At 42.7% G+C, this 17,757-nt stretch overlaps 1 protein-coding gene across 5 annotated transcripts in view; it reads left to right on the top strand.

Moving 5' to 3' along the window:
• The window catches only part of LOC115153505 (RNA binding protein fox-1 homolog 3), a 735,146-nt gene that overhangs the window by 662,659 nt on the left and 54,730 nt on the right, over positions 1 to 17,757 (top strand). For all 5 annotated transcript variants that reach the window (XM_029699001.1, XM_029699003.1, XM_029698999.1 and 2 more), the window contains one exon: positions 3,006 to 3,263. In XM_029699001.1, coding sequence (XP_029554861.1) covers positions 3,006 to 3,263 — 258 coding nt within the window. The remainder of the gene's footprint in view (positions 1 to 3,005; positions 3,264 to 17,757) is intronic.

The raw sequence follows: 17,757 nt of genomic DNA, 5'->3' as shown, positions 1-17,757 counted from the left end.
GAGAGCGAGAGAGAGGCTGTGGGTGGTCTGGTAAGGTAGGGCAGTTGAAAAGCTGAGGGAAGAAATTCCCATGTCAGTGAAGAGAGCTGAGATATATTATTAAAACCTGTAATTCAAATCAAAGGTTATAATCCAAAATGTATCAGTTAATTGATCTTTGGTCGGTCTCTTTCAGGAGAGACATTTAGACCCCCCCACACCCCCCATTTAGAATGTGTCGGAATGTGTAGTTCAAATCTAATTTTATTGGTCACATACACATATTTAGCAGATGTGGGTGTAGCAAAATGCTTGTGTTTCTAGCTTCAATAGTGCAGTAGTATCTAACAATACACAAATCTAAAAGTAAAAGAATGGAATTAAGAAATATATAAATATTAGGATGCAATATCAGAGTGGCATTGACTAAAATACAGTAGAATAGAATACAATATATACATATGAGATGAGTAAAGCAGTAGGTAAACATTATGTAAACATTATTAAAGTGACTAGTGTTCCATTATTAAAGTGGCCAGTGATTCCATGTCTATGTATATAGGGCAGCAGCCTCTAAGGTGCAGGGTTGAGTAACCGGGTGGTAGCTATATTAAGTGATGGCTAGCGTGTGTGTGTCTGACTGTCAAGCCATGTTCCACCGTTACGCACGCCTCTAGTAAGAGGGAACGCAACACCCTGCTACAACTCAACTCTCCGTGGTGTGAAAGAGGTATGGACTGTGGGTGTGAGTAAGGATGACAAAAAGGCAGAGAATTAGCATTTACAGGGAATTTATTCCTTCACACAATAAGTTTGTGGAAAAGGGGCTGGACGGAACCAAAGCAAAGAAAGTAAATATCGAAGCCCCCTCTCCTACCTTACCTGCCTACCCACTACTTACCTAACTAGCACCACCTGGTGCACTAACCAAAATACAGGGGATGGTCCACCCAGGTCTTTCCTAGTGTGCATAGACAAACTACTACGGGTAATGTATGCCCGCGGGCCTCTTGCCTAAGCACTCCCTAGGTGCCTTCCCCTTCCCCCTAGGAACAAATTAAACAGAAACACAAATGTAAGTAACAATTCCAATAATCCAAACACTGCGTCCTATTGACACACAACAGACTTATCCAATCAGCTACCTCAGCAACAACTAACAGAGTACATACCAAATCTCTTTCTGAGAAACAACCATCTATCTATCTATCTATCTATCTATCTATCTATCTATCTATCTATCTATCTATCTATCTATCTATCTATCCCTCTGCCATCAACCTCCACTCTCAGCAATCATCTCTCCCCTGAGCAACAGAACACTGGCTTATAAAGCTTCAGAAGGAGTTGTTAATCGGAGACAGCTACGTCCTGACGAGGAGGCGGGGTCAGCTCTCCAATCAGTAATGGGGCTGACCAATCAGCTGCTTGGAGAATTTCAGGAAGTCATTTCCTGAAATACATACAAATACACAAACCACAACACAGAAACTGGGGAACGTAACATCCACTAAAGAAAGAGTGTGTCTTGTAATGATCAAACAGTCTGCTTATCTACCATGAGAGCTGATAGGATATCCCTCTCCATGTAGGATCACACACATACACAGTTTCTCTATTTCATCAGCTATTTTCACAATTTTGTCCGCCCTGTGTTACTGCTGTGTGTGTGTGAGTGTGTGTGAGTGAGTGAGTGTATGTGTGTGACTGCTGTCTGTCTGCTGTGTGTGTTGATTAGATTTGAGCATCTCTCTCCTGGCATTTTATTGAGGGACAGAGAGACAGGGCATTTATTGCTTGTGTCATTTCTCATTCTTAACACTTGTGGGTTTTTATTGCAAAACCGTGGGTGATCATTTAACTCAATTTAAATAGACAGACCAAACGGAGTTTTTGTCTCGTGTCTCTCTCTGTTTCGACCCATCCTCCTTCCCTTTCCCACCCTTCTGTTTCTTCACTCTCTCACACTGTAGCAGTAGTTCCCATCCCTCCCCGCATTTGGGGTGTGTTCAGCAGGACCCAAAGCTTTGGAGCGTTCAGATAGAAATATGCTATGTACAACAAACATGCCTCTATGGCATGTATAATAATAACGAATCACATCCTCTTTATTGGTGGCATTTCTTTCTGTAACGTTCGACAACCTTTGGCTACTGAACGTGGCCCTGTTGGTCCCTGAGGACAGGGTTGGGAAATCACGTGTGGGCTCTTATTTTAAATGGTACACACACACTAATGTGTTCTATATAGTGCCAAATAAGGGTTCTTTGACTTTTAACCATAGTGGATCCCTTTTTGGTGCAATATACAGTAGAACTACAGTATTTCCTACGGTCCTATAAAGAACCATTAATAAAATATGTTAGATAGCACCAAAAAAAAGGGTTCTGCTATGGTTACAACCCTTTTGGGGGCTATGTAGAACTCTTTCTTATGGTTCTTTATAGAATCTTTATGGACAATGGTTCTATAAAGAAGTTCTTTGTAGATCCTTTTGAAGAACCATACAGGGTTTTTATTCTGGTCAGCCATATTATATTGTTAATATTCCATCCATGTTGTTATTATGTTCATTGACAAGTTGTATCAGGTGTGCTAGGAGAGGTTTCATAACCACTGATTTAGACGTCAGTTCTCAGTTGACACAAGGCCATAGGCCAGTCTTTCACAAGACACTGTCACTGGGCATTGTCATATATAATATGTAATATCACAACACAACGCATTAGATCAACTGGAATGACACTCTCTCTCACAGTTTCACAAATACAGATGTCAGCAAATCACCCGCTGCTGCCCCGACATTTTAATTATCACTAAAAGAGGAAAGAATCCTATTCTCAACTGCAAAGAACAATTGAAGGGCTCAAAAGGTTATTTGGGTCAGTATGGTTCCGCAAAGAACCATCACCCTTCCCAAAGAACCCTTGAGGAGCTCTCTTTTCTTAGTGTGCACTCAGCTTTGTACACTGCTTGGCCAATAATGATGAACCATTCTCTTCCCCTTTCCCTCTCTCTCTCTTCAGGGTAACCAAGAGGCACCAGCCCCCCCTGAAGCGATGGCCCAGCCCTACCCACCAGCCCAGTACCCCCCTCCCCCCCAGAACGGTATCCCAGCGGAGTACACCGCCCCGCACCCTCCTCACCCCCACCCGCCGGCAGACTACACGGGGCAGAGCGCAGTGGCTGAGCACGCCCTAACGCTGTACGCAGCCACACAGACACACAGCGAACAACCCGGCAATGAGAACAACACACCCACCCTCACCGCCACTACAGTATCGGTGAGTGAGGATTGTCACGCACACACATAAACGTGCATGCGAGTACAGACACAATGCCCCGTGAACACACACTCATGCACACACGCACGCGCACACGCACGCACGCACGCACACACACACACACGCACACACACACACACACACACACACACACACTACCTCCACCGTAAAAAGGCAATATCTTCAGATTTAGTAGGTCTGTGAAAGTTGAAAGAGTGAAGAAAAAGATGGGGGAGAAAAAAAGGGGATAAAGCTTCATCCTTGATAAGGCTCACTCTTCCTCTGCCATCTTTTTAAATTGCCGTTAAATTTAATTTAGTTCTCGTTTTCCTCACCGCTGTCTGGACAGATCTGCCAGGCACTGGCTTAATGGAGAGAGAGAGAGAGAGATACGAAGAGAGAGAGAAAGAGAGAGACAGAGATAGGGAAATAGAGAGGGTGAGAGAGAGAGAAAGAAAGCGAGAGAGAGAGACAGAGAGAGAGAGAGAGAGAGAGGGAGAGAGAACGAACGAACGAGAGAGAGAGAGAGAGAGAGAGAGAGAGATTGTCAGGACAGGGTTGACCATGACCAGTCAGTCTTCTGAAGCCTCTCTCTTTTGCTCTTTCAGACCAGAGTTCAGACAGCCTTACATGAAATATTTACTCTGCCCCAAACCCTGAAACTCAACTTCAAATCCGAGTAGAGGGCTGGAGAGAGAAAAAGAAGAGCTGAGAGAAAGAAGAATTAGAGAGAGAAATAAAGTTTGGCATGAGAGTTCTGTTAGGAACAAGCTTTAGGGTTTATGTACTTGGCCTATATGTACTGAGCTACACACACACACACAGACACACACACACACACACACACACTAATAACTCAGTAGAAAAATCTCTTGGCATATTTATGTTCCGGACTCTGACATTGCTTGTTCTGATATTTCTTAATTTCTTGCTTCTTGTTCTTTTTTGTTAACTTTTTTTCTTGGTATTATTTGTGTATCAGTATTGTACCATTTACTGCACTGCTGGAGCTAGAAACACAAGCATTTCTGCTTTAACATCTGCTAATCTGTGTTCACGACTAATACATTTGGATTTGATTTAAAGCACAGTCTTATGACAGGCTATAACTTGCCAATGAGGTCTCCTGTCACTTTTTCTCTCGCTCTCACACACACACACACACACACACACACACACACACACACACACACACACACACACACACACACACACACACACACACACCGCACATGGACATCTAAGGTTTTCATTAGCATCACCCTTCCACACATGATATGTTCTGTTCCTTTCTCCATAACTGGTTTAGGAGCCTTCAATCTGTTTTAGTACACAGACCAGTACTTGACTTTGACAGAAATAGATTCCGGAACTTATTTTGGGTTCCGTTACTGTTTATATTTAGGTGCAGAAGCTCCACATTACTTTTGAGCTAATATTCTATAAGAGATACAGGAGCTCAAGCAGTAGACCATTGGCGGTGCCGGCCCTCAGCTCCAGTGAGCTCCTGCCCAAGTCAAGCACTGCCACAGGCAATATAGAAGCTGCAGAGTAGGAGGCTATTGTCAATGTTTGTCAGACTGTTTTAAATTGACAGTCACTTTAGAGAGTTTGGACATTGTAAGTGCAGCACAGTAGAGGAGCAGTGTGCTGGGGACCGTAGAGTGGTCACTTTACAGATATTTGGCTATTGTGTTTTACAGTTGGAGAGAGAGAGTGGGAGAGAATTTTGAGTCAGGGAACAGAGAGAGAGATTGGAGTTGTCGTGAGAGGCCGCTAACGAGACAGAAAGAAGGGATCTAGTGCACCACCTAAGAGGTATAGGGTAGATGTGTGTGTAGGTGTTTTCACCTGTGTGAGTGGGTGGGTCTCCTCCCTGTGGACAGGCAGACATACTGACAGACTGCACACGTGCACACACACACGCGCGCGCGCGCACGCACGCACGCACGCACACACACACACACACACACACACACACACACACACACACAGGCACACACACACATACCGTTCCGGTGGTGGCAGACAGCAGAGGGGAAGCCTGGGCTGGTTGTGTATGATAATGTTCATGTCATTACAGACTCGTGCCGCATCAGTGCTCTCCAACTCTCACAGTGGAGATTGGGGAATAACCATGGCACAGTTCAGCACAAGAGCCTGGGGTGGAGAGCCATAGGCACTGTTTTGTGTGGACCCTTTCAACAGGCATCCATCATTCCTGTCTGTCTCTCTGTCTAACTCAATCAGATAGTGTTAGCAATGGTTCCATCACATAGCTTCTACCTATCCAGTCATTTAGAGGAAGAAAGGATGCATTCAAACAGAGGCATTGTTTCCCTCTGCTGATGGAGAGAGAACGAGAGAGGGAGAAAGAGGGAGAGGGAGAGAAGTAGAGAGAGAGACATGGAGAGAGGGAGAGGGGTAGAGAGAGAGACATGGAGAGAGAGGGAGAGAAGTAGAGAGAGAGACATGGAGAAAGAGGGAGAGGGAGAGAAGTAGAGAGAGACAAGTAGAGAGAGAGACATGGAGGGAGAGAGGGAGAGGGAGAGAAATAGAGAGAGAGAGAAATGGAGAGAGAGTGAGAGGGAGAGAGAAACATGGAGAGAGATGGAGAGAAGTAGAGAGAGAGACATGGAGAGAGATGGAGAGGGAGAGAGAAACATGGAGGGAAAGGGAGAGAAGTAGAGAGAGAGACATGGAGAAAGAGGGAGAGAAGTAGAGAGAGAGACATGGAGAGAGATGGAGAGGGAGAGAGAAACATGGAGGGAGAGGGAGAGAAGTAGAGAGAGAGACATGAAGAGAGATGGAGAGGGAGAGGGAGAGAGAAACATGGAGAGAGAGGGAGAGGGAGAGAAGTAGAGAGAGACATGGAGAGAGATGGAGAGGGAGAGAAGTAGAGAGAGAGACAGGGAGAGAGAGATACTTTGCTTCCCAACTCTACTTCTCCCCACAGGAGAGGAGCGAGGGAGGAAAGAGAGAGGGGGATTAAGGGGGAGGGAGAGAGTGATTACAAGCTTCACTCTGTCGATTGACATGCATGATCAGGGGCGGAGTCGGTTTTTTGGGGGCAGCGTTCACTTTTGTCCTCATGGTCATTGCTTTCCACTTAGCGAGGAAGTCCGCCTTGTGTAGTGTATATCCACTAGCGGACTTGGGGAGGAAGAGTAGCTTACCAAGCAAGAGGGGCTGAGGCGCTCTTTGACTCTAGCTAGCGACGACATTTGTTCTTCCGGATCCAGTGTTATTACAGTTATATTACAGCCTTTTTGTTTACTGAGGGGTTCTTTGCTTTTCGACGCTACTTTTTAGCCACAGAAGCAAACTTCTATATGAATTGCAATTGCTCGAGCTTCAACAGCAAGCGTTTGAACTGCCCTTACTACTCAGGAAGAGAAAGGGAAGAAAAGGACTGAGAAAATGGCAAGTTTGTCCACTGAACACTGCAAGAGGGGAAGATGAAGAACACGTCTCTTGTCCAACCTGTGCGAAGCGTTATTTTCTTCGGACGTCGGTTGCCAGATTTGACGACTTGCTTCAGTGGCGTTGGAATTGTCCATTTTGTTCAGGAGCTTAGGCAGTGAGTAATAAGGGCTTTTTCTCAATGGTCCTGATGGCACTCTGCGATGCGAAGTAGCGCTTCACCATGATCGACGTGGGTGCATCTGGTTGGGAGGGAGATGCGGAAATCTTCTCACAAAGCAAGTTCGGTTCCCAGCTCATTGCAGGCCAGCTGCTGCTACCAAGGCCAGAGTGCTTGCCGGGGGCCCAAACATGAGCCCATATGTCTTGGCGGGAAACGAGGCATTCCCTCTGAGGGTAAACCTGATGCGACCATATCCAGGTAAGATACGCTCAGTACATGTGAATATACATACGATGGGAAAATTATACCAATATAAACATTGTAATTGTATGCCTCACATAAACGTGATCTGGCATCCCAGAAAGAGGATAGGGGCCTATGTCCAAAACACAGTCTACACAATTGTTACACTACACATTTGATAGCCTTCATGTTCCTTTCCGGTGCTAATGGAAATGTTTATTTTATTCAAAGGTTTCCGAGAACTGCTTTGGGATGGAGGATTGTGGGACGAGTCCTTGAGGTTGCCCCAGAGAAAGTTGTGAAGGCCGACTGCCTTTGCACCATAGACACTGCAGACACTGACAACACAGAGTCATCAACACGGTACAGTACATCCACCTCACGTTTGTTGACCACTCCACACCCACTGGGAACCTGCGTCCGGGTGAGTTGTGACAGGTGGCACCGGCTTCCTGGACAGGGTAAACAGAGACAGGGCAACCAGAGTTGCTATAGACCTCAAGGACTACTTCCTCACACCAGCTGGTCGAGTGGCTTTCCAGGATGCTGCTATCACGCGTGGCAACCTACAGTAAATGTTGGCGTGTGGTTTGGAAAACATGTGCGCACATACAGTGCCTTCAGAAAGTATTCACACCCCTTGACTTTTTCCACATGTTGTTGTGTTACAGCCTGAATTGATAATATTGAGAATTTTTATAAATGGCCTGAACACAATATCCAATAATGTCAAAGTGGAATTCAGTTTTTCAAAATGTTTATAAATGAATAAGTATTCAACCCCTTTGTTATGCCAAGCCTAAATAAATTGAGGAGTAAAAATGTGCTTAACAAGTCACGTAATAAGTTGTGTGCAATACTCATCACTCTGTGTGCAATAATAGTGTTTGACATGATTTTTGAATGACTACCTCCTCTCTGTATCCCACACATACAATTATCTGTAAGGTCCATCAGTCGAGCAGTGAATTTCAAACAAAGATTCAACTACAAAAACCAGGGAGGTTTTTGATTGGTAGATGGGTCAAAATAAAATAAAAACAGACATTGAATATTTATTTGAGCAGGGTGAAGTTATTAATTACACTTTGGATGGTGTATCAATACACCCAGTCACTACAAAGATACAGGCATCCTTCCTAACTCAGTTGCCTGAGAGGAAGGAAACCGCTCAGGGATTTCACAATTAGGCCAATGGTGACTTTAAAACAGATAGAGTTTAATGGCTGTGATAAGAGTAATCAACTGAGGATGGCTCAACAACATTGTAGTTACTTCACAATAATAATCGAATTGACAGAGTGAAAAGAAGGAAGCCTGTACAGAATAAAATGTTTCCAAAACATGCATCCTTTTTGCAATAAGGTACTAAAGTAATACTGCAAAAAAATTGACAAAGCAATTAACCTTTTGTCCTGAATATAAAGTGCTATGTTTGGGGCAAATCCAATGTTACACATTACTGAGTACCACTCTCCATATTTTCAAGCATAGTGGTGGCTGCATTATGTTATGGTTATGCTTGTAATCATTAAGGACCGCAAAGTTTTTCAGGATAAAAAAAGAAACGGAATACAGCTAAGCAGAGGGAAAATCCTAGAAAACCTGGTTCAGTCTGCTTTCCACCAGACACTGGGAGATGAATTCCCCTTTCAGCAGGACAATACCCTAAAACACGAAGTCAAATCTACACCGGAGCTGCTTACCAAGAAAGAAAATCTTCCTGATTGGCCGAGTTAAAGTTTTGACTTAAATCTGCTTGGAAATCTATAGCAAGACCTGAAAATGGTTCTCTAGCAATGATCAACAAGCAATTTGACAGAGTATTTAGAAAATAGTGACGGGCAAATGTTGCATAATCCAGGTGTGGAAAGCTCTTAGAGACTAACCTGGAAAGACTCACAGCTGTAATCACTGCCAAAGGTGATTCTAACATGTATTGACTCAGGGGGTTGAATACCTATCTAATCTAGATATATTAGTGTTTCATTTTTATAAGTGTTTAACCAATGTTAGAATTTTTCTTCCAATTTGACATTACAGAATATTTTGTGTAGATCGTTGACAATTAATGACATTTAAATCTATTTTAATCCCACTTTGTAACACAATAAAATGTGGAAAAGTCAAGAGGTGTGAATACTTTCTGAAGGCACTGGTTGATGACTGTTTATATGTCATGTTGTGGGTTTAGCTGTTTGGATTATGCTGTTTTGACACTTTACAAATCACAATAAAGACATAATAACAGTCACTTCATCCTTGTGTTGTTATTTTTGTCATACATCTGTTGAATGGTAGACCCTGAAGACATTTACCTAACGTGTTATGTGCAGTGGCCTTTCAATGAGGACATTCCTGCTATAATACACGGCTGGTACAGTACATGGGTTAGGATGGCTGTCCAGCTGTAGACATTTAAAGACCTCCAAGACATTAACCTCATCTGTATAACTCAAAGTTTACTGAGTGACTGATTCAGAACAGTAATGTTTTCTGCTACAAGTACAGCTGACCAGACGAAGACATTTGCAGACCTTTTAGATATTTATTTAAAACAATGTAAAACACAGGGTGCCAATAAGGAGATCATTTCGCCATGTCAAACGAAAGGTGCATTAAGAAGACTGTGGTCTCAAAAGGGGAAATAAGAGAAAAAAACACAAAGTTAACCAGTAAATTATTAACATGTGATTGAGAAAATAACTAAGTATAAAAAAAATTAAAACCTACAGTAAATTACCTACCACTTTAACGTGTGAATGAGAAAATAACAAAATATATTTTTTTAAACATGCAAAAAAAAGTTAATTACCCAGTAAAAAAGTTATTAAAGAAAACATGTTAACAGACATCTCTACAAATGTGTTTAAAACACCTGTTTTGGGGGTGAGATGGAGGGCTCTGTCTAATTTGAGAGAGGACAGAGAGGACACACATCACTGATTGATGGTAAAAGTTTTAAAAAATAATGAAAGTACATCGTCATGTCCCTGACAAACGGGATACATTGATCAGGAGGAATGGCATGACGTCGTAGACAGCCTTTGCTGGACATTGCTGATGTTTCTCTAACTCTTTAGCTCATCGACCCGCTGCATAATGTCAGTGTCCAAAGGATCCTCAGCTGTTTATTTATTTATTTATTTATTATTTCACCTTTATTTAACCAGGTAGGCCAGTTGAGAACAAGTTCTCATTTACAACTGCGACCTGGCCAAGATAAAGCAAAGCAGTGCGACAAAAACAACAACACAGAATTACACATAGAATAAATAAACATACAGTCAATAACACAATAGAAAAAAAAATGAAAAAAAGAACAAATAATCTGTATACTGTGTGTGCGAATGAAGTAAGGAGGTAAGGCAATAAATAGGCCAATAGTGGCGAAGTAATTACAATTAAGCAATTTACACTGGAGTGATATATGTGCAGATGAGGATGTGCAAGTAGAAATACTGGTGTGCAAAAGAACAGAAAAACAAACATGGGGATGAGGTAGGTAGTTGGTTGGATGGGCTATTTACAGATGGGCTGTGTACAGCTGCAGCGATCGGTAAACTGCTCTGACAGCTGACTCTTAAAGTTAGCAAGAGAGATATAAGTCTCCAAATTCAGTGATTTTTGCAATTCGTTCCAGTCATTGGCAGCAGAGAACTGGAAGGAAAGGCGGCCGAATGAGGTGTTGGCTTTGGGAATGACCAGTGAAATATACCTGTTGGTACTACGGGTGATACGGGTGGGTGTGCTACGGGTGGGTGTTGCTATGGTGACCAGTGAGCTGAGATAAGGCGGAGCTATACCTAGCAAAGACTTATAGATTACCTGGAGCCAGCTGTCCTCCTCTTCTGACCACTGGAGCTTAGTCGGGGAGATGGGGCGGTGGTTGATGGAGTTGCAGGGCAGAGGGCAAGGGTGTGCCTGGACGGTGCATTTGGGTCTTGGTGAGAAGGGCCTGGACTCTGAGGAGAGGGGCCAGGGAGGTGATGAACCGGGCCAGGGAGGTGATGAACCAGGCCAGGGAGATGGTGAACCAAGGGGCAATGAACAACCTATAGGGCTCTCGGGCTCAGCTTTGTCTCTGGGCAGTCCAAAACACCATCCCCTCCAACAATCTGCACACAATAACCCATAATGGCAAAGTGAAAAGTTTTTTTTTGCTAATGTATTAAAAATAAAAACAGAAATACCTTATTTACATAAGTCTTTACAGTGGGGGAAAAAAGTATTTGATCCCCTGCTGATTTTGTACGTTTACCCACTAACAAAGAAATGATCAGTCTATAATTTTAATAGTAGGATTATTTGAACAGTGAAAGACAGAATAACAACAAAAAAATCCAGAAAAACACATGTCAAAATTGTTATAAAATGATTTGCATTTTAATGAGGGAAATAAGTATTTGACCCCTCTGCAAAACATGACTTAGTACTTGGTGGCAAAACCCTTGTTGGCAATCACAGAGGTCAGACGTTTCTTGTAGTTGGCCACCAGGTTTGCACACATCTCAGCAGGGATTTTGTCCCACTCCTCTTTGCAGATCTTCTCCAAGTCATTAAGGTTTCGAGGCTGACGTTTGGCAACTCGAACCTTCAGCTCCCTCCACAGATTTTCTATGGGATTAAGGTCTGGAGACTGGCTAGGCCACTCAAGGACCTTAATGTGCTTCTTCTTGAGCCATTCCTTTGTTGCCTTGGCCGTGTGTTTTGGGTCATTGTCATGCTGGAATACCCATCCACGACTCATTTTCAATGCCCTGGCTGAGGGAAGGAGGTTCTCACCCAAGATTTGACGGTACATAGCCCCGTCCATCGTTCCTTTGATGCGGTGAAGTTGTCCTGTCCCCTTAGCAGAAAAACACCCCCAAAGCATAATGTTTCCACCTCCATGTTTGATGGTGGAGATGGTGTTCTTGGGGTCATAGGCAGCATTCCTCCTCCTCCAAACACGGCGAGTTGAGTTGATGTCAAAGAGCTCCATTTTGGTCTCATCTGACCACAACACTTTCACCAGTTGTCTTCTGAGTCATTCAGATGTTCATTGGCAAACTTCAGATGGGAATGTATATGTATTCCCGTGTGGCTCAGTTGGTAGAGCATGGTGATGGCAAAACCAGGGTTGTGGGTTCGTTTCCCACGGGGGACCAGTACAGAGAAATAAATGTATGAAATGTATGCATTCACTACTGTAAGTCGCTCTGGATAAGAGTGTCTGCTAAATGACTAAAATGTAAATGTATTCTTGAGCAGGGGGACCTTGCGGACGCTTCAGTCCTTCACGGCGTAGTGTGTTACCAATTGTTTTATTGGTGACTATGGTCCCAGCTGCCTTGAGATCATTGACAAGATCCTCCCGTGTAGTTCTGGGCTGATTCCTCACTGTTCTCATGATCATTGCAACTCCACGAGGTGAGATCTTGCATGGAGCCCCAGGCTGAGGGAGATTGACAGTTCTTTTGTGTTTTTTCCATTTGCGAATAATCGCACCAAATGTTGTCACCTTCTCACCAAGCTGCTTGGCGATGGACTTGTAGCCCATTCCAGCCTTGTGTAGGTCTACAATCTTGTCCCTGACATCCTTGGAGAGCTCTTTGGTCTTGGCCATGGTGGAGAGTTTGGAATCTGATTGATTGATTGCTTCTGTGGACCGGTGTGTTTTTTACAGCTATCAAGCTGCGGTTAGGAGCACTCCCTTTAACCTCTCTTGGCTATTGGCTTGCGTCCCACCTACTCAACAGCCAGTTGAATCCCGTGGCGCGATATTCAAATACCTTAGAAATGCTATAACTTCAATTTCTCAAACATATGACTATTTTACACCATTTTAAAGACAAGACTCTCGTTAATCTAACCACACTGTCCGATTTCAAAAAGGCTTTACAACGAAAGCAAAACATTAGATTATGTCAGCAGAGTACCCAGCCAGAAATAATCAGACACCCATTTTTCAAGCTAGCATATAATGTCACATAAACCCAAACCACAGCTAAATGCAGCACTAACCTTTGATGATCTTCATCAGATGACAATCTTAGGACATTATGTTATACAATACATGCATGTCTGTTCAATCAAGTTCATATTTATATCAAAAACCAGCTTTTTACATTAGCAGGTGACTAGCATGTGACTAGCATTCCCACCGAACACTTCCGGTGAATTTACTAAATTACTCACGATAAACGTTCACAAAAAACATAACAATTATTTTAAGAATTATAGATACAGAACTCCTCTATGTACTCGATATGTCAGATTTTAAAATAGCTTTTCGGTGAAAGCACATTTTCCAATATTCTAAGTAGATAGCCCGGCATCACAGGGCTAGCTATTTAGACACCCAGCAAGTTTAGCACTCACCAAAGTCAGATTTACTATAAGAAAAATGTTATTACCTTTGCTGTCTTCGTCAGAATGCACTCCCAGGACTTCTACTTCAATAACAAATGTTGGTTTGGTCCCAAATAATCCATTGTTATATCCAAATAGCGGCGTTTTGTTCGTGCGTTCAAGACACTATCCGAAAGGGTAAATAAGGGTTACGAGCACGACGCATTTCGTGACAAAAAAAATCGAAATATTCCATTACCGTACTTCGAAGCATGTCAACCGCTGTTTAAAATCAATTTTTATGCCATTTTTCTCGTAAAAAAGCGATAATATTCCGACCGGGAAATCGTTTTTTATTACAAAGAGAGTGAAAGTAAAAGCATGCTATCCCCTCATGCACGAGCCTCAGTCTGATGGCCCTCTGATAGAGCACCTGCCAAACGCGCTAGTGTGTTAAAGCCTGGGAATGGAATTACGTCATTCAGCTTTTTCCCGGGTTCTGAGAGCCTATGGGAGCCGTAGGAAGTGTCACGTCATGCCAGAGATCCCCTGTTTTTTTTAGAGATGATCAAGGAGGGCAAGAAATGGTCAGACAGGCCACTTCCTGTAAGGAATCTTCTCAGGTTCTGGCCTGCCAAATGAGTTCTGTTATACTCACAGACACCATTCAAACAGTTTCAGAAACTTTAGGGTGTTTTCTATCCAAAGCCAATAATTATATGCATATTCTAGTTACTGGGCAGGAGTAGTAACTAGATTAAATCGGGTACGTTTTTTATCCGGCCGTGCAAATACTGCCCCCTAGCCCCAACAGGTTAAGAGTGTGCTTCTAATCTCAGTTCGTTACCTGTATAAAAGACAACTGGGAGCCAGAAATCTTTCTGATTGAGAGAGGGTCAAATACTTATTTCCCTCATTAAAATGCAAATCAATTTATAACATTTTGACATGCTTTTTTCTGGATTTTTTTGTTGTTATTCTGTCTCTCACTGTTCAAATAAACCTACCATTAAAATCATAGACTGATCCTTTCTTTGTCAGTGGGCAAACATACAAAATCAGCAGGGGATCAAATACTTTTTTCCCCCACTGTAGATCCTATGCTATGAGACTCGAAATTGAGCTCATGTGCATCCTGTTTCCATTAATCATCCTTGAGATGTTTCAATAACTTGATTGGAGTCCACCTGTGGTACATTTTATTGATTGGACATGATTTGGAAAGGTTCACACCTGTCTTTATTAGGTCCCACAGTTGACAGTGCATGTCAGAGCAAAGACCAAGCCATGAAGTCGAAGGAATTTTCCGTAGACTTCCGAGCCAGAATTGTGTCGAGGCACAGATCTGAGGAAGGGTACCAAAACATTTCTGCAGCATTGAAGGTCCCCAAGAACACAGTGGCCTCCATCATTCTTAAATGGAAGAACTTTGGAACAACCTAGACTCTTCCTAGAGCTGGTCGCCAGGCCAAACTGAGCAATCGGGGGAGATGGGCCTTGCACTCCACCAATCAGGCCTTTATGGTAGAGTGGCCAGACATAAGCCACTCCTCAGTAAAAGGCACAGCCCGCTTGGAGTTTGTCACAAAGGCACCTAAAGGACTCTCTCTTGGCCTGATTTCCAAGCGTCACATGTGGAGGAAACCTGGCACCATCCCTACGGTGAAGCTTGGTGGTGGCAGCATCATGCTATGGGGGATGTTTTTCAAAGGCAGGGACTGGGAGACTAGTCAGGATCGAGGGAAAGATAAGCTGAGCAAAGTACAGAGAGATCCTTGATGAAAACTTGCTCCAGAGCGCTCAGGATCTCAGACTAGGGTGAATGTTCACCTTCCAACAGGACAACGACCCAAAGCACAGAGCCAAGACAATGCAGGAGTGGCTTCGGGACAAGTTTCTGAATGTCCTTGAGTGGCCCAGCCAAAGCCTGGACTTCAACCCGATCTAATATCTCTGGAGAGACCTGAAAATTGCTGTGCAGTGACGCTCCCCAGCCAACCTGACAGGGCTCAAGAAGATTTGCGGAGAAGAATGGGAGAAACTCCCCAAATACAGGTGTGCCAAGCTTGTAGCATCATACCCAAGAACACTCAAGGCTTTAAACGCTGCCAAAGATGCTTAAACAAAGTACTGAGTAAAGAGTCTGAATACTTATGTAAATGTGATATTTCTGTTTTTTTTTAAGTAAATGTGCAAAAAGAAAAATAGTTTTTGCTTTGTCATTATTGGCTATTGTCTGTAGATTGATGAAGAAAAAATATATTTAGTCCATTTTAGAATAAGGCTGTAACGTAACAAAATGTGGAAAAGTCAAGGTGTCTGAATACTTTCCGAATGCACTGTATGTAATGTATTGTCATAAATAATGAAAATCTAAAGGCTAACAAGGATGGTGGAACCATTGATAGAGGGCTGTAGGAAGAACCTTTACATGATAAAATGGTTCTTGGTAAAAACCCTTCATAGAGGGTTCTAGTTAGAACTTGTCATAGTGTTCTAGGTAGAAACATATACAGGGGGTTCTATAAAGAACCCAAGAGGGTTCTAGGTAGCACCAACAAGGTTCCCCTATGGGCAGGGATGGGCAAAAATGACAAAATACAGATACAAAATACCTTAAAGATCATTGTATCAAAATAAACTGTAATGTATTTATATCCAAAAACAGCTTTTTACATTGGCGTGTGATGTTCAGAACATGCATTCCCACCAAAAACTTCCAGTGAATTTACTAAATTACTCATCATAAACGTTGACAAAATACATGACAATTATTTTAAGAATTATAGACACAGAACTCCTTTATGCAATCGCTATGTCAGATTTTAAAACAGCTTTTCGGCGAAAGCACATTTTTCAATATTCTGAGTACATAGCTCAGCCATCACGGCTAGCTATTTTGACATCCGCCAACTTCGAAGCACACTAAACTCAGAATTAGTATTAGAAATATTGTATTACCTTTGCTGATCTTCGTCAGAATGCACTCCCAGGACTGCTACTTCCACAAGAAATGTTGTTTTTGTTCCAAATAATCCATAGTTATGCCCAAATACCTCTGTTTTGTTCGTGCGTTCAGGTCACTATCCAAAGGGTAACGCGCAAGCGCATTTTGAGACAACATTTTTTTTAATGTTCCATTACCGTACTTAGAAGCATGTCAAACGCTGTTTAAAATCAATTTTTATGGTATTTTTCTCGTAAAATAGTGATAATATTCCAACCGGACAATAGTGTATTCATTCAAAGAGGAAAAGAAAAAACTGCTCACGGGAACGCGCATATCCAATCTCTTTGTCATCAGACAGACCACTGAGAAACTGAGCTACTATACTCTGCCCAGAGACAGAAGACGCCTCAATCCGCTTTCTGAAGGCTTTAGAGAGCCAATGGAAGCCTTAGAAAGTGCAACGTAACCCCACAGATACTGTAGTTTTGATAGAGAATCAAAAGAAGAACTACAAATTCTCAGACAGGCCACCTCCTGCTTGGAATTTTCTCAGGTTTTTGCCTGCCATACGAGTTCTGTTATACTCACAGACACCATTCAAACAGTTTTAGAAACTTCAGAGTGTTTTCTATCCAAATCTACTAATAATATGCATATTCTCGTAGTAACCAGTTTAAATCGGGTACGTTTTTTATCCGGCCGTGAAAATACTGCCCCCTAGCCCAGACAGGTTAACTACCTTAGCCGAGCAAGTCACTCTGGATAAGCGTGCCTGCTAAATGACCAAAATGTAGACGTGATCGACCGGCTGAAATCGGTCTTATGTAACAAAATCTAAAATTGTATTTTACATTAGATAAAAGTAGAGACTCAGAGCTACAAAATGAGATATCATACACTACAGTTGAGGAACAATTGGAAAGTAATTTTGCTTTGAAAGTTGATAAACTTGTAAACTCACTTTTGAGAAAATGGCCTTTGAATGTTTTGGTACTACTATTGCTTTGTTTTGGTACCTTCTTTGTCTACACCCATTCAGCATCGTTCACACCCTTTGAAACTTTAACCCCACCCATCTCTTTAAGGGATGATCTGAATGTACTAACAAGAGCAGTCAAGCACCCAAGCTAACTTGCTAGCTACTTCCAGACATCTAAGTGAGAGAGAACAGTTCACTGAACATTACTCGCCATAGCAGAGCTGGTTAGGCTGTTATGTTAACCAGAGTGTTGGTGACTGCAACTGTGCTGTCAGATTTTCCGGTTGTAATTTCAGAGCGTTTCGCATTCAGAGCGCACAGTGGACGCTCTGGCCGATGAGTTTACTGACATTTACTGACACCAGCCATATTCAACTGGTGTTGAGCGTTGGTAAATTCATCG

Source organism: Salmo trutta, chromosome 18, assembly GCF_901001165.1.
Source record: "Salmo trutta chromosome 18, fSalTru1.1, whole genome shotgun sequence".
Classification (NCBI taxonomy): domain Eukaryota; kingdom Metazoa; phylum Chordata; class Actinopteri; order Salmoniformes; family Salmonidae; genus Salmo; species Salmo trutta.
This window is presented reverse-complemented; position numbering and strand designations above follow the sequence as displayed.